Below are 18,303 nucleotides of genomic sequence, written 5' to 3' on the forward strand. Positions count from 1 at the left end.
CAAATGAAGTAGGGTAGCGTAGGACGTGTACCAACGAGATGGACGGATGACCTGATTAAAGCCGCAGGTTCATGGTGGATGCAGGCCGCTTCGGTTGGTTGGTTTGGTTCGGTTCTGTACCTATGTTACATAATAACAGATACGGCACTTGTTTTTGATTGGTCAAGCAATTGGAAGTCTATGGGGGAGGCCTATGTTCATCAGTAGACGTCCTACGGCTGATGTGATGTTGATGATGATGAATCTACGACTGCTCACTTGCCGTTGAGCTAACTGGATAGGTTAAAATCGGCTATCAAGCCCGAATGTCGTATCTGTTACTATGTTATGTAATCTGTGCCAGTACAGCGTTCATGGTCTAGGACATCAATCAAATTAGATCGGCAAGTGAACCTGAATGGCATCCGTCCATCTCTATCGGTTAACGATGATGAGAGTGAAACGGCGTTAATGAGGCTTTAAGACGTGAATAACGTCAAAGGAGATCTAGGTTATACTTACTATAAATAAGTTTTATAAGTACAGAAGGTTGGATACGAGAGCGCTAAAGAGCCAATCAATCAATCATAAACATATGTTTTTTTAAAATTTCATTTTTAATAAATAAGCTTTTTTTGCTGACTGTACTTTTTGTTGACTCTACTTGTATTGTCACCCAAAGTACATTTGAATACCAAATTTCAAGTTGTTGCCATTAACCGTTAAAGAGTTCCGTGCTGTGCAGACGATCCTAGCCGGACTACCAATTGACTTTTTGGGTACCTATTATAAACCCCTTTCGTAACCTTATTTTTAAGTCATATTTTGATCAAATAACTGATACGTGTAGAATTTAAAGTGAGATCTTAATCAATTTACTTCAAAGCGTGGAAACCTCGCAAAGGGGTTGTATACATCATATGTTGTTAACGTTCCTTTAAACTCTCTGTTAGAAGCTTTTGTTATCATTATAAGCTTTCACAGCGTATGTGAAGGTGAAGGCTTTGTAAGCCTCTAAGCAAATAACTAGTTAATTTATCTGAAATCAAAGCTCTAGCTTATTAAAATTTATCTGAAAGTTTTCTAAAACAAATAATTATATAATATACTACTTCGTACTGACATTAATATTTCTGAGTACTTAGGTACTTATACATATTCCGAAAATACATACGCGATAGTATAAAAAGTGCCAGTGGGGTTAGCTCATAATATTACCTACATTATTGATCGAAGTTACCTACAAAAGGACTTCAATTTAACTTTAATTTGTTTCCATTATTTGTTACTAAAGCGGGCATAATACACACTGAAAATTTAAAGAGTGTGTAGTTGCCTGTATACAAATTGTTGTTGATGTGTACAATTACGTGTAGTACGAGAATACATATTTATAAGTTCTTCGATGTATATATTAATTATCATTAGGATGCTTCCAATTTTGTGCAGTTTTAAATGGTTACTTATTTTTATCAACAATACTTGTATACATATCTTTACACTTGACTGTACAGCCTAAATTGAATAAAGACTCGCTTTGAATTTCATCCCACACCGTCTGACAGACTTCCTTAATGTAATTCTAAAAATAACTTTCACTTATTATTTATTTACCACCTGTTTCACCATCCGTTGATTAAATTTATTTGACGGATAAATATGATACCGTCTCTATTTGTGTTGTTCGAAAAGACGGAGACGGCATCTCATTTATCCGATAAATAAAATTAACCAATGGGTGGTGAAACAGCCCCTTAATCTCTGATTGAAAAAAATGAAGACCTCCCCCTCTTATTTTACGAAAATAGATGCATCCTGACATGGTCCTATTCTAACCTTATAAAATTCCGACCACTCATTACTTTATTAAGTAATATTTCTTTTATATTACTTATTTCATGAAAGAAATTCAGATTCATGACACAATGAGCCTTTTTAGGGTTCCGTAGCCAAAATGTAAAAAAACGGAACCTTATAGTATATCAAACTTACAGGAAAACTATCGGTTTTCTTGAGAATTATTAGTAGTTTAAGAGTAAATAGCAGCCTAAGGTATAAAATATACCTAAACTTGGAATATTCCGTACAAAATACGAAATCCATAGAAAAATATTACTTATTTTCTTCGTAATGGCTGCGGAACCCTATTTCGGGCGTGTCCGACACGCTCTTGGCCGGTTTTCATTTTGTTTTGGAGTCCATGCCTCAAAAGGAAAAAACGGAATCCTTATTGGATCACTCGCGTATTTGTAAAACTGTCCGTCTGTCACAGTCAATTCGCTCTAAAAGTACTGAACCGATTGAGTTTTACTTTGGTACACATATATGGGACCCGAAGATGTATGTAGGTATAATATAAACCATTTTAAACATTAAGAAATTACAACTCGACCTGAGGCCGTATTGCCTTACGTTTCTGAAGCTCACGATCGCAATCAAATGACAGATTTCGCATACAAAAACTGTCATTTTATTGCGATCGCGAGCGCCAGAACCATTAGACAATACGGCCTATGCGGCCAGTCGCTTGAGAACGCTTCACTTTTATGAATTAGATTATTTTTTTTACCGCATGCCAGTTCAACTTCAAATTGCCACTTCATTTGTTACAAAAAGTGCAGCAAAAACACTTAAAAGTGAAAACGGTTAGCGTGCTCTGTGACGCAGTAAAATTCGGGTTGTTCGGTGTCTGGCAATCGTGCCCATCGCTTGCGAAGTCACGCAAATTTGGTGACGTTTATGTTGAACGTGTAACGTCGGCAAAAGAATCCCTGTTTTTTCAATCAATGTCATTTTTTTTGTAGTCTGTAATATGTCCCACTGCTGGGCAAAGGCCTCACCTTTCCTCCGCCATTCTAATATTATACATGATAGTAATAAATCACATTAGGTATTAATCAGCTCGAATCAGCTCGTTGAAGTGATAATGCCCATATAGTATGGAGTACAGGTGGTCGTTAGGGCCGAAAAGTTCTCGAATGGGGACCGCGTATCGGCAAAAGCAGCGTAGGACGTCCACCAACGAGATGGACGGTTGACCTGTTTAAAGCCGCAGGCTCGCAGTCGATGCAGGCCGATTCCAACCGAAGCGGCTGGAGGTCTATCGGGGAGACCTAATGTCCAAAAGTGGACGTTCTACGGCTTAATAGGTAATTCAGATGATAATGCACGTACAATCAACAAAGAGAAAAGTTATTTTTCAAACTATTTGGTAAAGGAACATCCACCATGTGGAAGATCAATTTGATGATATGATTCCGACATTATTAGTTAGATGAGACATAAATGGCCGGATTCCTTTTATGACATAATATTACTGCTTAATACCTTTATTTGCTGACGGTATATTTATTTAGATTTAAAAAGCTATAAAAAGGTAAAGGTCAGGAAGTCAGGTCTGTATAAGCCGTAAATAACAAGATTGAAGGGTTTTTATTACGCCTGGTGATTTTTGGTTGATATTAAATTTAAAAATTTAGGCGTACTTTCCGGCAATTTGGATTAGGCAAAATATAAACCTGTACTATAGAATCATCTGTCTATAATCCATAACAAATAAGCATAACAGCCAGTATTACATCTAAACGGGCCAAACCTCTAGCAAACAGATGTTTATGGGCGGTGGTGATCTCTTACCATCAGGAAACCCACTTGCTCGTTTGCCATCCAGTCAAATAAATAAAATAAATAAATAAATAAAACAGAATTTAAAAAAAACTTTTGTCGCCTGCCAACTACACGTGAAGACTTTTCAGAAAAAAAAATCTAGTTCTTGTTTCTTAAAAAAAATATGGCTCTGTCCATTGGAGGACAATTTTGCCAGTGTCTAGAAGTTTTTGCCGTTGTACGGTAAAAAAAAATCTAGAAAACGAAATATGAGAGGTAATGGTGAATGAACGATGACAGCGCGAATCTCACCCGAGATCTATTTTTAAACCGCATTAACAACAGTTAGAGGCGTTTCTAGGCTAACATAGATTTATGGTTTGATTTATTTTTTTGCGAGACCTTTATTATGAATGAGTCGCGTTCAAGGTTAGCTATTGTCGGTCCCGCTCCCGCGCGAGAATATAAAATATTGAAATACATAATATGAGACTTTTGGTTCAGCACTAAAAAGAGCGCGTTGGTGACATTGGTCATGAAATTATAATTTGCGAATTAAAATACAGTCACCTACGCCAACATCTGACACAAAAAAGCATGCATAAATATCTGATACGACTCTACTTCTAGGGCCGGCAGGAAGTGTCAGATAATTTTGCACGCTCCGCTGTGGCAGATATTAATGCAGGTGAGTATACACGAGTAACAAAACTGATTACATTTCATTTGTGAGTAGGTACCGGTTTTAGTAGATTAAACCTACGAAAAAACGAAAAACCTACTAACAGCGGAAGAGACGAAAGACTGACGACATCGATTGTGAAAGGAATTAATATTTGTGTTCTTCTTATTATTTGTTTATTTTATATTATAATTATGGTAAAGTATTATAACTGTGGGTATAGTATAGGTATTTCATGTGTAAAAGTTGGCACTTTTGTTTATAACTAGCGCGTCCGTTCAGGAACTCCATTTATTTAATTCCATTTCATTAGAGAAGGAAAACAGTCATTAACGGAACATAGAGTTTGTAAACAGGAATGCTCTATTCGGAGTGTTGCTGGCCAGTAATGAATCGCGTTCTACCAACCGTGAAGAAAAACTTTGTTTGTTGCCAACTTTACAAATCGCTAATGACGTACGGCGTCGTTTAAATTTAGAACGAGAAAAATAAGAAACCTTTTGAAGGTTTGTGTAGTTGCCTTCTTACAATGTTTTTTTGAGTGTTTGTTTCAGTCAAAAGTTATTAATATAATTGTTACCAGCATCAAATTTTTCAAGCTACGTATTAATTGTTTACGTAATTATTTGTTTTACGACTGTATTAATGACTTATTAACTGTTCTCCAAAATGTTTTTCGTTTATTAGGGAAATTACACGTCAGGCCGCTAGAGCTTATAAACAAAACAAGTCGCCACTTGTCGACTAACTGTAAGTGTCAGATAAAAGTAATTTCAACTTTATTTATTCGGACAAAACAAACAGAGACGGCATCACTGATATCCGTCACTTAAAATTAGTCGACAAATGGTGAAACAGGCCCTAAGTATCGATCTTGAAACTAGTAGATTTTGCAAGTATGTACAACGTTTACTCATTTCCATTCAACGGATCTCATGATTTTTATAAGGTTTAGAAATCAAAAAATCAAAAAATCAAAACACAATAGTTCAACTTAAAAAATAATAAGAAATAAAATTAGGCGTCTAAAAACATGTATATTTGCTTTATCACTTTTAGAGCACTTATTAAAAATGTTGTGCACGAAATAAATGTCTGACTATCAAAACATTCGAACCAGTCGAGTATATACGATGCCGTTATGAGTCACTGGCACGTCTTTTTCTTTTTTAAAGATTAAAGGGTGAATCGAGCTGAAATTCTACACAGCCAGTAACCTGGAATGCTTAACGAGCCTCTTTTGAACGCTTCACTAAAGTATTCACAAATAGCACGGCACGACATGAAGTTTCTCGTACATCCACAGTTTTTTTTTTAAATAAGTGGGTGCGAAAAGGAAGCGCTGACACGCTTATGTTGAGAAATAATTCATCCAAAGCTGCCACAGTTACTGCCAACACAATGAAATGAGGGCTATCGCGTATGAAATCGCCGCTAGAGGCGCTAGTGTTGCGTGAGGTCTCCTAAATGTCAAATCTCATAGTTTTTGGGTGAGCTACGCGGGTTTATTTATAATTAGAATAATTTAGTGAATATTTTGCAATATCTGAAATTAATTATGGCAAATATGCGTTCCGGGGCAATGAATGTTTGTGTTTTGAGACAGTTTTGTCTTTCAGAAACCTTTGTCCTCCCTTTTTTCCGAACAAAACGGGGACTATGCAACACTGTGGCATGCTCGATATTTTTATGGTACGGTTTTAAGGTGTATTAAATATGATTTTAATCTAAACTTTGTTTTCACACCCGTAATAACAGACTTTGAAAGCCATACATAAAAACCTCACGCAATAGCCCTCATTGAATACTTAATTTAGAAACTGAGTAACTTAAATTTAGCGGTACCTAACATTGGAAGGTCAGACTTAAAATGGTGGATTATTGTGAGTTCATCCTATATCAATACTCTTGATCTAGGACTGTGATGCGTTGCCAATGAATTTGTTAAGCTGAACCCCAGTTCTCATACCAGCCATTTGACGATCGATGGCACTGCAGTGGCAACTAGACCGACTGGCGCTTGGCAACCCTTGGCAACCGCTCACACGCAATATGGCGTACGTGAGCGAATCACGTATATATATGTGTGAGGTACAGTTTTTTTTTTATTTAGGAATACGACCTGGCACATCCAGCGGCGAACACTGCATCCAATGAGCACATTTTGAAGCACATTCTTTTCGAACCACTGTCAATAATTTTATGCAATAATTTCATAATTATTGTTAAAGTCGAGTACCGTGACTAGAATTACTTTGCCAAGTGGGCTAAATAAGGTATTAGATTTTAAGGCCTAATTATAAAATAATTATATACAGCACACGACTGAAAATATGGAATTTAAGAAACATCTTCAATCAAAGTAAATTATACCGCAAAATTTTCATATTACTCTTGCAGGCATTTAAAGTTAGTTCTTAATAAAACTTTGCTCACCCGCGACCTTACATATTATGATAGCTACGTTTATGCAAGATATGCGTGTTCATGTACTCCACACTGTAAGAACACACACAAATCGCATAAACCCTTCTATCACCACCACCACGTTACACTGACGCGTTTCGAACTCAACCAGAGCTCATCTTCAGAGCAACACAACCGTACACCATGCTACCAGACCAGATGCAAGACTAACAAACCAAAACAAACAAACAAAAAATACTTATAAAATTTTTCATCAACGACGAAATGTATGAAATAAGATAATGAAGATAATATATTGAATTGTGACAGTCATAATATAGACTTAATTTAATTTAAACTAGCTTTTACCCGCGGCTTCGCACGCGTGAACTATTCGGTCTGGTAGTTGCAATTGAAATTTTCGGGATTTGACAAAATTCCTCAGAAAATTTCCAAAATTTATATCGTGGCCTTCATTGAGGTTGGGTTGTGAATAACTGAACAAAATTCAAAACTCTAAAACCAGTGCTGAAATTTCAAATTTTTTCCTATCCAAATTCAAATTCAAATCATATTCAGTAGGTAGGCCGCAATAGGCACTTTTACACGTAATTTTTTAAACTACCAGCGCTTTCGGAAAGACCATCATTGCCAAGAAGAATGCGCCGCAAGAAACGTGGCAGAAAGTCATTTTTTCAAAATAAAATAATTACAAATAAAATACTTAAAAACTACATTAAAGAAAAAATTACAAAATAATAATATTAATAATAATACAGGGATGTATGGGGGTCCCTTAGTTACAAAACTATCCTGTGGGAATGTCGAGATAATAAGTAGCGTATGTGTTATTCCAGACGTCCGGCTACCTACATACCAAATTTCATGCCTCTAAGCCCAGCGGTTGTTATTTCGACATTTTATACCTAGGTATCCCGTGGGAATATCGGGTCAAAAAGTCGTCTATGTGTTTTTCTAGACATCCAGCTATCTACATACCAAATTTCATGATTCTAAGCTCAGCGGTTATTATTTCAAGATTTTATCCCTATCCCGTGGGAATATCGGGTCAAAAAGTCGTCTATGTGTTATTCAGACGTCCAACTACCTACATACCAAACTTCATGATTCTAAACCCAGCGGTTGTTATTTCGAGATTTTATCCCTATTCCGTGGTGATATCGGGATAAAAAGTAGCTATGTGTTATTCCAGCAGCTTTCATGGCGCCCGCGAATAGACCATCATTGCCAATTCATCACCGCAAAAACGTGGCAGAAAGTCATTTTTACAAAATAAAATAATTACAAATAAAATACTTAAAAACTACATTGTACAATTAAAGCAAAATAATAATATTATAATAATACAGGGATGTATTCCCTTAGTTACAAAACTATCCTGTGGGAATGTCGAGATAAAAAGTAGCGTATGTGTTATTCCAGACGTCCGGCTACCTACATACCAAATTTCATGCCTCTAAGCCCAGCGGTTGTTATTTCGACATTTTATACCCAGGTATCCCGTGGGAATATCGGGATAAAAATTATTCTATGTTTAATCCAGGTTATAAACTAAGTTTTCGCCAAATTTCATCTAAATCCGTCCAGCCGTTTCAGCGTGAAGAAGTAACAAACATACTCACTCACTCACTCAGTTCACAAACTTTCACATTTATAATATTATTATATTATATTATTTATATATTATATTATATTATATTATATTATATTATATTAGTAGGATAGTAGGAAGTAGGATTACGTGCTTCATTCACAGGCAGCGTGGACTAACTTTTTTAGTTTCCTGGTATTCTCTTGAGCGTCATTTTATTTATTTATTTATTAGACATGCCAACAGTACATGAACAAGACATTTAAATTTATGTAAATTTTAAGTTATAGCCCCCGCTCATGCACCAATAACAGGCATGCAACAGCATTGATCATGTTCGGGGAAATACACTAACAAGTAAAACTATAAGACTAATTAAAATAATGTCATCATAATTTTGTCCAGCTATTTTAAAACAACTTGCCATTGCCACTAAAGAAAAACCTTTGACAATAGACAATACGCTTCTACGATAGTTACAAAGAATACATTACCCGTTGTGCGGTGCTACCGTAATTTACTGCTACGACTCTTCTCATTATTCGTAGCATGTCTACGAGTTGGTAGCTGCGTAGTGGCGCGTAGCACTTGCCGTCTCTCATTGGTGCCACTTCGTTCGCAATTTGAATGATCAACCGCTAGTCGGGCTTACTGGCACTGTCGTTTCACCTTAGCTTCAATTTGTAAATAGAATAAAGGTTTTCTGGAATACCGCTAGATGGCGTTGGTACCGTGGGATCCATTTGGCATTACGCTCTTGCTTGCTATTGGCTCATTTAGTTACAAGCAGTCCCAAAAGTTGCCCAAAAGTGACACAAATGTCAAAGTTGTCAAACATAGCTCACGATAGCATCAAGAAAGTAACCGATATTATAATTGCTTTTTAGCTGACTGTCCGAAGGAGGTTTATTAAGTTCCTGCCTAATACGAACAACTAAGGAATGTAGTTTGCTCTCATTATCTGTATTTCTGGACAGATACAAATACAACATAGATACATTATAGGGCTCTTCAACACTAGAGATATAGAATAGATATAGATCGATTTATTAACCCCGTAAGTTACGCATTTAACCTCACCTTGCACTTTTGATCAGGTGAGATAGGGGTCAATTTTCATGGTAAACAATTATTTGTCAAAAACATATCTTTCATATAAGCTATTTTTTCTGACTGTACCTTTGTTCACTTAACTAGCACTTTCAATCACTCTACAAATTCGCACCAAGTTCCAAGTCATCAGACTTAGGTACAATTAGTACATCCAAATTGAGCTCAATAGGATTTGTTATACATAGGTACATACTCGTATTATTTATTTATAGTGATATTATAATATAAAATACAATTAGAATAAAATACTAAAGGGTAGTCGCGGGTGAGCAAAGAAATTCTTTTAGTTCATTGTTATGGACCTCCGCAAAGTAACTCCTGATTCAATAAGATACTTAATAAGTACTAAAGGATTGTTTTAAATAAAACATTAATTCATTTTTGCAATAATATAACAATGGGTCTCTGGTCGGCTGACATGAGGGCCTTCATGGGGGCCTTGTCCCGGCTGATAGAGACCTCAGGAGACCCCAGAGCTGGCGCTTACATCTCCCAGCGTATTTCTCTGACTGAACAGAGAGGTAATGCCAGTGTGTTGGGGTCTATGCCGCAGGAGGGCCTCTTAGATGGTGTTTTCTTTTTATAGTCAGGTATATTTATGTAGTTTTATTAATTTTGTTTCCTATCATATTGTTGTATCTTGTGTTGTGAATAAAATTAAATGATGTACTAAACTTAAATGTAAAGGAAAACTATAAAAAAAAAACTTTAAAAATGTAAGTATAGTAACGACTAAGTTTTTTTTCCTGTACGTGGCCATTATTACGTTAATATTATTGTTTATCAACCGTTTGTTCCTATACTTTCACTGCGTGTACCATCAGCCAAATATATGGTCTACCACCCTAAAGTTGATAATCCTTTGAAAGTCATAAAACAATAATGCCAAAGGACGTGTTTGTCAATTTGCAAGTTCGACTTTAGCGACATATCCATATGATAGGAACTTGTTTAAAAATTGATAGACCACTTATTTGGCTGATGGTACATAAAAAACCTAAATTGTTTCAGATTTAACTCAAACCTTGTGGTTTATTTTATATGTAAATAATAGCACGTAATACTATCTATGGCTTGTTTTGTACCGTAACATCTACTTCAGACCGTAAACCAACATTCATTTATAACGATCATTATTACAAACCCATGATATTTCCATAAATACCCCATGACATGGAAACCATGAAATAGTCTATTCAGTTTATGTTATCTTATGAATACACAACCATTTCCTGTATTGATTTGTACGTTTGTATGTCATACGCGAATTGATATACATAACATAGGTACGGTTTGAACATTCCGTTCACCGCAACGGCAGCATAAAAAGGAAATACTTAAAAAAAAATTGGTTTCAGAAAAATCTATCCGTTTTGAGAGGATTATTCCAAGGAAGCTTTTTGTGACTAGTTGTCAAATTTGCGTCACGTTTCTGATTGGTTAAATAACTAAATGAGCCAATCACAAGCGAGACTGCAATGTCAAACAGACCTATCGATACTAACGCCATCTAGCGATATTTCGCTTGCTAAAAAACTCTCGTCATCATCATCATCCCAGCCTATTTACGTCCCACTGCTGGGCACAGGCCTCCTCTCAAAATGGGATGGCTTGGGCCGTAGTTCCCACGCGGGCCCTGTGCGGATTGGGAACTTCACACATACCATTGAATTACTTCACAGGTGTGTGCAGGTTTCCTCACGATATTTTCCTTCACCGAAACCCTCATTGAGCTGTTTGGCATACTTAAGTCCGGTGACAATACAATAACCCAGCACTGAAATTTTGGTGGTCCGGCCAGGATTTTCTTCGCAAGACGTAACTCTTCAACGATTAGACCTCAACTTGAAACGTAGTTTGAATGACAATAACAAAAAAAAGCTTGTATTAAAAGTTTTTTCCCTAGATAGGAACATGTCACTCATAAATCCGTTGCTCCCAATAAAAAACAAAAATCTATTAAGCAAAGCGTATTTATTAACTTGACATGCAAATTGAGAATAACAAAAAATGAAGTTTAAAAAAAAGCCTTAGGCTTATATTTGAAAAAATAAAAAAGTAATCAATTTCATGTTTCAACTAAATGGATTTAAAATAATAACTGGATTAAAGTTCTACTCTAATTACAAGTTTTCATCTTGAACTTTTACGAAAGTAACGATGGTTAAGGTCAGGCAATTCATTAACTGAATTTAGAGGTTACTCGTAGTTAATATTAATATTTCATTTATGACTTTGAGAAATTCGGTCGTCTACCTGAATTTTATTAAAGTCTTTGCAATTTTAAGTAGTAAACTTGACCAAGAAAATACTTCTAATTTTTTTTGGCAAGTACTTTGAGAAATTCGGTCGTCTACCCGAATGTTATTAAAGTCTTTGCAATTTTAAGTAGTAAACTTGACCAAGAAAATACTTCTTATTTTTATAGCTGTTGATAGCAAGTTGTAGCTAACGACGCTTGTTAGATTCAGTTCAAATATTTTCGTAATCGAATCTTGACTTCATCAAATCTAGCCATTTGAATATAGAAAGAAAGAAGATACACACTCACAAATACACAACACAAATAAATACAACAAAATTTGAACAACACCCACGAATAAAACAAAAAATAGAACCTCCTTTTTTTTGAAGTCGGTTAAACGTACAGTCAAGTCAAATGCAAAGATATTGACACGGCCAAAGTTACAAAAATATGTATACACGACTCTACGCACTTAACATTAAGGTCGTGTATACAATTTTTGTAACTTTGGCCGTGTCGATATCTTTGCACTTGACTGTACGAATCAATGTAAAATCGGGTATCTCTTTCTCTCTTCTAAGTCCCTATATACACTCTTGACAAAGTGGTCGTTGTCGTCGATGAGAACCAGTAGTGAACCGTCATGACGACTTTCTTGGGAAAATGGTGTGGTGATTTCCCCCTGCCTTCCACACCCCAGAGCTGGAGCACAGATTACTTAATAGTTATTACGTCTGAAGTCAGGATTTCGTAGTTGACAATAAACAGCGCTGCTGCCCACACACTAGGTCCCTACATTTTACAACACCCATGGAAAAATATAGTCCTTCCTTCTACACCCAGGCGGGGCATGGACTCGACTTCGAATTTCGCGCATAAATTCCTAAAAATTCAGAAGTACCCGCGTTCAAACCCTTGGCTTGACAGGCAAACCACTTTTACCAAGGATTTTAAATAATTTATTGAACCAGGCGTTACTTTGCGGAGGTCCATATCAATGAACTAAAACAATTAGTTTTATTTATTTATTTATTAATAATTAACATTTACTTACAGGCTTACAGTATAAACCAGTGCCTATAATGCTAGTACCTAATTAGTTATATTAACAGTAGGTTCATTATCAAAGATTAAGAAAAATATAAAACATATTAACAATATAAATTACAATAGAGATATATTTTATTAAGTAAGGAATGTCAACTGTCGGCGAACACATCCGCATTCTAGATTGATTGCATCCTAGATTGAAACTACTTTGCTCACCCGCGACCTTATGGTAGCTACGAGTACCTACGTTCATGCAGTTCCTCCACCTTCACGCTGTAAGAGCACACACAAACCCATCTATCACCCACACTACACTCGCTTGCTCTGTGCCCTTAGTGTAAGTTTTCGGTTACAAAATACGTCACGATCGCGTACGCGTTAAAATCTCAATTTGTATGGAAATACGAACATCGCAAACGTTCCGCTAGAGGCGCTCTTCGTCGCGATCGAGACGTATTTTGTAACCGAAAAATTACACTAAGGGCACTGTTTGCGGGTGAGCAAAGTAATTGTTTTAGTTCATTACCAAGGATTTTTATTAAAAAGTTACAAATAATTTAGGTATACCTATAGTGAAACTGTCAGCTGAAACTTATCAAGTCACCACGCCCGGGTCAATCTTTGACTACATTATTCACAAATCCGTTATCTAACGTCACTTTGTCACGCAATTGATTCGTCCACTATAATACAGAGGTTTACATTTGATTATCCTTAATAATACCGTTTATGATGCAGGTTAATCTAATATCGATTCCCAGCGCTGGTCTCTTTTTCTGGTTTTTCTGTGCATCTATGTTTCAGTTTGTATTTTTTCTAATATTTATTGTTCGTTGATAGATGGGGCCATTCTACACTATGTTATAAGTCCCCATTACTAAAATTCACACATGATAAAGTCAAAATTTAAGTCCACATATGATTATATCTTGTTTCTATCATCTAGCCTTTACAAACACTTATAAAACGTTGAAATAAATCTACCACAAGTTCGGAAAAGAGGTAATAAGAGAGTTATATTTTTTTTTCAAAACAGAACAGTTGAAAATTAAAGGAGCTGTTTCACCATCCATTGATTAGTGTTAACTGACGGTTAAATGTGATGCCATCTCCGTCTATTCGAACAAAACAAATAGAGACGGCATCACATTTAACCGTCAGTTAAAACTAATCAATGGACGGTGAAACAGCCCCTAAACATAGCAATTTGTCTTTTATTTTCGCAAAGCAACAATTTGGTTGTTTCCTGAGTAAAAAAAACAAAAAAAAAGCGACCAAAGAGCAGGCTTATTCTTCGCCCAAAGACTGAGCCTCGCAGTGCAGCGAGGCAACGCCGCCAGCGTCTTGGGTACAATGCCCCGCGCTACGCTGCCTTTGGAAGAGGAAGCCCGTTTTAGTCCATTTTATGTGTTTTAATTTTTATGTAAAAAATCATTGTTTAAATAAAACAAAAAGAGTGTCCATTTATATTGTATTATTGTCTGATTCAAACGATACGTGCATGAGTTTTCGCTTCCAGGCATAGCAATGCCGTGTCAAAGATACTTTTCTTTTTTTACAGATCGCGAAACCAAAGGCAAACTTGATATCGAACGTCTAGAGCTGGCATCAGCGTGTGGAGATATGAAATTAATAGGTAATATTATTTTTTAATCGAAATAGTGCTAGGCTCAACGTCCTGTTTTTCAAGTCACGCATATTTCTTGATTTTGTTGTTGCCAAGTGGACTTGGCACGCGATATGGAGTTTACTTTTATAGTTTTAAAACCGAATTAGCTTTTGTTTGTGCTGAGTTTAGGTTTGTTTTTTTATTTATTAGTAACTTGATAGATTTTGCTGTAATATGATGTATTGTGCACTTACAAGGATCAACGTAAATTACTAACATAATGACGTGCACACTTAAACCAATTTGTTCATATCAATGTAATATCTTTAAACCCGCAATATACTCGTATGTCCATAATTGTTTTTTTACAAAATGTGGTGCGGGTCAAGCTTACGGCGGCTTGCCAATATAATTCAGATTTTAATTATTAAAATTTTTAAAAATCCCTCAAGTTTCCTCAGGATCCACTCCTCAGGTCCTGAATTTGCATTTGGAAGGTAGTTTTTTTTTAATTGTCTTAATTTAATACTTACTACCGAACCAATTACTGTTTTTTGATTTCGGTTAAAAAAACAGAACATCATGCCGGCTGTACACACTCGCCGAGACACCCCGAGACTGACCGAGAACGAGTGTGTACATGATGCTCTCGCCTTGTCTCGCCCGCTCGGTTCTCGCCTCGGTTCGCCTCGGCCGCGTGTCGGTTTTTTGCGGCCGAGTCAAAGGGTCTCGTCCGCTCTCGCGAGGTAAACGAGACCAAGCATGTACACACTCGTTCATTTAGTTGCCCGCTTACTGTATTTGTGTAAAGACGTGTTCGCTATCGGTTAAAAATGAGGTCCAACGATCGTAAAATAGAATTTTTAGAATGCTATAATTTTTTTTATGATATATGTGTAAGTAATGATAATAACTAACAGCACAAAGACAAACGGCAGCAGCAGTTTCCAGGTCCATCGTGGCCGATATCCTCTGTTCAAATGACGTGCACGAGTGTGTACATGGTGTGCATTCGTCGAGAGCTTCTCGCCCAAGACTCTCGGCGAGAGGCGAGAGGCGAGTGTGTACAGCCGGCATCAAATTTGCGTTCACACGAATGGTGCGAGGGCTTCAGGGCTTTTGTCTTGTTTGTCCTTTCAGAAGGCGTTTATTTCCATCCGTTTATAAAAACTACGTGTGTACTCGTAGGTAACTGAGTTAGGGTTGCCACTATAAATTATATAATAGTAGTTAAATACAAAACAGAGAGGCTACTACGAAATTCGAAGCTCGTATCGTATCGTCCCTCTCACTCTCGTATTAAATAATATAAGCGTCAGCGGGACGGCAAGAACGAACTTCGATTTTTGCACTTTGTAGCATAGGGCTAGATTCGACACTTCAGTTTGATAACCGCTAATTCACTAACCGCCACCTTTCGTCGGTTTTCTTTGCTCATTCAAATTCAAATTCAAAATTCAAATCATTTATTTACTAAATAGGCCGCAATGGGCACTTTTTACACGTCATTTTTTAAACTACCAGCGCTTTCGGAAAGACCATCATTGCCAAATCTAAAAATGCGTCATCTAATGTGTGTAGTGTGCCATCATAGAGCGTCGCAAAGTTTATTTTACCCATGTCAAATTTACGACCTGCGCCGCCACTTCCCGAAAGTCACACAAAACAAAAAGAGGAAAAATATAACAAAAATAGATGTAGACCATCTCATCTAAAATTTTAAGGAATGTCATATTTTTTAAGCTTTCAATAAAATATGTGGCAACCCTAAACGATCTTACAAAAACTGGGCTAATCATATTCACGGGCAAACCACGTACAATATTTATTATACCTTGCCTCTCTAACGTATTTGGCACATTCACATATATCCCACTTAGAAGTTAAATAGAAGCCGTTACAGACAGACTGCATTCCATCTGCAACGTAACTGCAAGTCTGCCCTGTCAAAGTCAAAATATCTTTATTCAATTTAAGCTGTAACAAGCACTTATGAATGTCAAAAAAAATCTACCACCGGTTCGGAAAAAAAAGCCTGTTGTGAAGAATCCGGCAAGAAACTCAACGAGGTATTTTTTTAAACAGATTTACAATATTATTAAATGATATCTATATATCACAAGTATTTAATACAACTAGCCGGTGAAATTACTGGCACTTGAGGTATGCCATCTTAGTCATCTAGGTTGGCAACGCATCTGCAATCCCCCTGGTGTTGCAGGTGTCTATGGGCGGTGGTAATCTCTTACCATTAGGTGACCCACTTGCTCGTTTTCCATCCAGTCGAATAAAAAAACCTTATTTTTAACACAGTAGGTTCTCTATTTGAAGGGATCGATAATGCAGATCGGAATTATTTTCAAATATCGCTGTCCATGGTAATATGACTTTATAATACGCCTTAGATATGAATGTCTTCTTGTCAATAATCTGAATTTTGTATCCGTTTCATTTGTAATATTTTTTGGAATTTTATCATAAAACGTATGCAATTTCCCATAAACGACTTTTTGGTTTTAGCCAGTCGGTAAGATGGAACTTTGCTTCCCTGTGTTTCTAGTACCTAGCCTTTGGCTTATCGACGTTACCTAGTGGGAAAGTCTCATATGTTCTTCCTAACATACATGATTATTTCAAAAACATAAAGGGCAGGGTTAGGATACCTGTTTCCTTAAAAAATGATTTTAAAGATCCACGTGTCTTCAAATTATAAATTGCTCTAATTGCTCTCTTTTGTAAGATAAAAATTGACTCAATGTCTGCAGCAGATCCCCATAAAATAAGGCCGTACGAAATAATGCTATTAAAGTAAGCAAAATACACCAACCGTGCCGTCGCCACAACGGTTAGCTGCCGTATTTTCCAAACTGTAAAATCAGCAGAGCTCAATCTACCCGCGATTGCTGAGACGTTAGGTCCCCACTGTAGTTTAGAATCGAGCGTTATTCCTTAAAATACTGTTGATTTTTTAAATTCAATTGTTTGACCATTTAACTTCATATATTAGAAACTGAATTCGAGTTAGATGAATTTATCACCAAGAATTTAATACATTTGGTTTTCTAATGATTTAGTAACAAATTATTGGCAGCAAACCATGCGGATATCACGGACAGGGTTTCATTGGGTTCTATGAAGCCGGTATCTTTTCTTAAGGCAAAAGGCGGTATCTCCTCAAAATCATTTCCGACTTACCTATTTATACCATTGCAAAGCATTCTGCATCAGATGGTATAAATAAATAACTCAAAAGTGTTTTTTTAGATACCGCCTTTTGGCTTATTAGGGCAGAAGTGCCACCTGCCCATACGTGCGAGCTAGCGGGAAGTCGGCAGTTGGCAGCTACATTGCAGTCGAAAAGCAGTCATTCTATAACAGCCTGAATGTGACAAGGCACACGGCCATGGCATTCATTAGCAAATCGATATGATTGCACTACTACTGCTTCGATATACGTCGTGTTGATTCAATAAACGGTACGCGAGACATAAGGTCATATTTTCTTTTAGTATAATATGTTAAAGTAGACCTTGTGTGTTTTAATTACAGTTGTTTTGGTTGAACAGAACACGTCACGAATAGGTAGGTACTTACTTAGTGCTAAAATTGGTTTTATAAATCAGTATCGAATGGAAGCCTTTATTGTATAAAGCTTTCGAGTGACCTCGAATAGGCGGCTTTAAGCTCTTATTACATATTTACCGGATGTTGGACGTCGGAAAAGTCGTACGCAAAGGCCAAAGCTGCTTTTTTAATATAATGGCGTGTTTAGTTTTGGGTAGGAAATTTAGCCTGCAAGAAAAGTATTTTTCACTTCTCCTGCTCGTAAATTTCGTGTTTATGCTGGATCTAGGTGACATAAAATGGCTTTTTATGCTCACTAGCATAAAGTAAAATCTTCGTCTAAGACCAAGGTAATCAGGCCTGAACAGCCACAAACAAAAAAGTTTCAATTTATTTTTTAATAATTTTTAATTTGTATAAGTAAAACTAAAAAGCAA

At 36.5% G+C, this 18,303-nt stretch overlaps 1 protein-coding gene across 2 annotated transcripts in view; it reads left to right on the top strand.

Annotated features, from left to right (window-relative positions):
* LOC141436036 (uncharacterized) overlaps window positions 1-18,303 on the top strand; it is a 46,988-nt gene that overhangs the window by 13,408 nt on the left and 15,277 nt on the right. The window contains exon 2 of one of the 2 annotated variants that reach the window (XM_074098870.1): window positions 14,255-14,329. The exons of the other annotated variant lie outside the window; for it this stretch is intronic. Within the exon in view, the coding sequence (XP_073954971.1) occupies window positions 14,317-14,329 (13 nt within the window). The 5' untranslated portion in view covers window positions 14,255-14,316. The remainder of the gene's footprint in view (window positions 1-14,254; window positions 14,330-18,303) is intronic. 2 annotated transcript variants of the gene reach the window in all.

This window comes from Choristoneura fumiferana, chromosome 16 (assembly GCF_025370935.1).
Source record: "Choristoneura fumiferana chromosome 16, NRCan_CFum_1, whole genome shotgun sequence".
Taxonomy (NCBI): Eukaryota; Metazoa; Arthropoda; class Insecta; order Lepidoptera; family Tortricidae; genus Choristoneura; species Choristoneura fumiferana.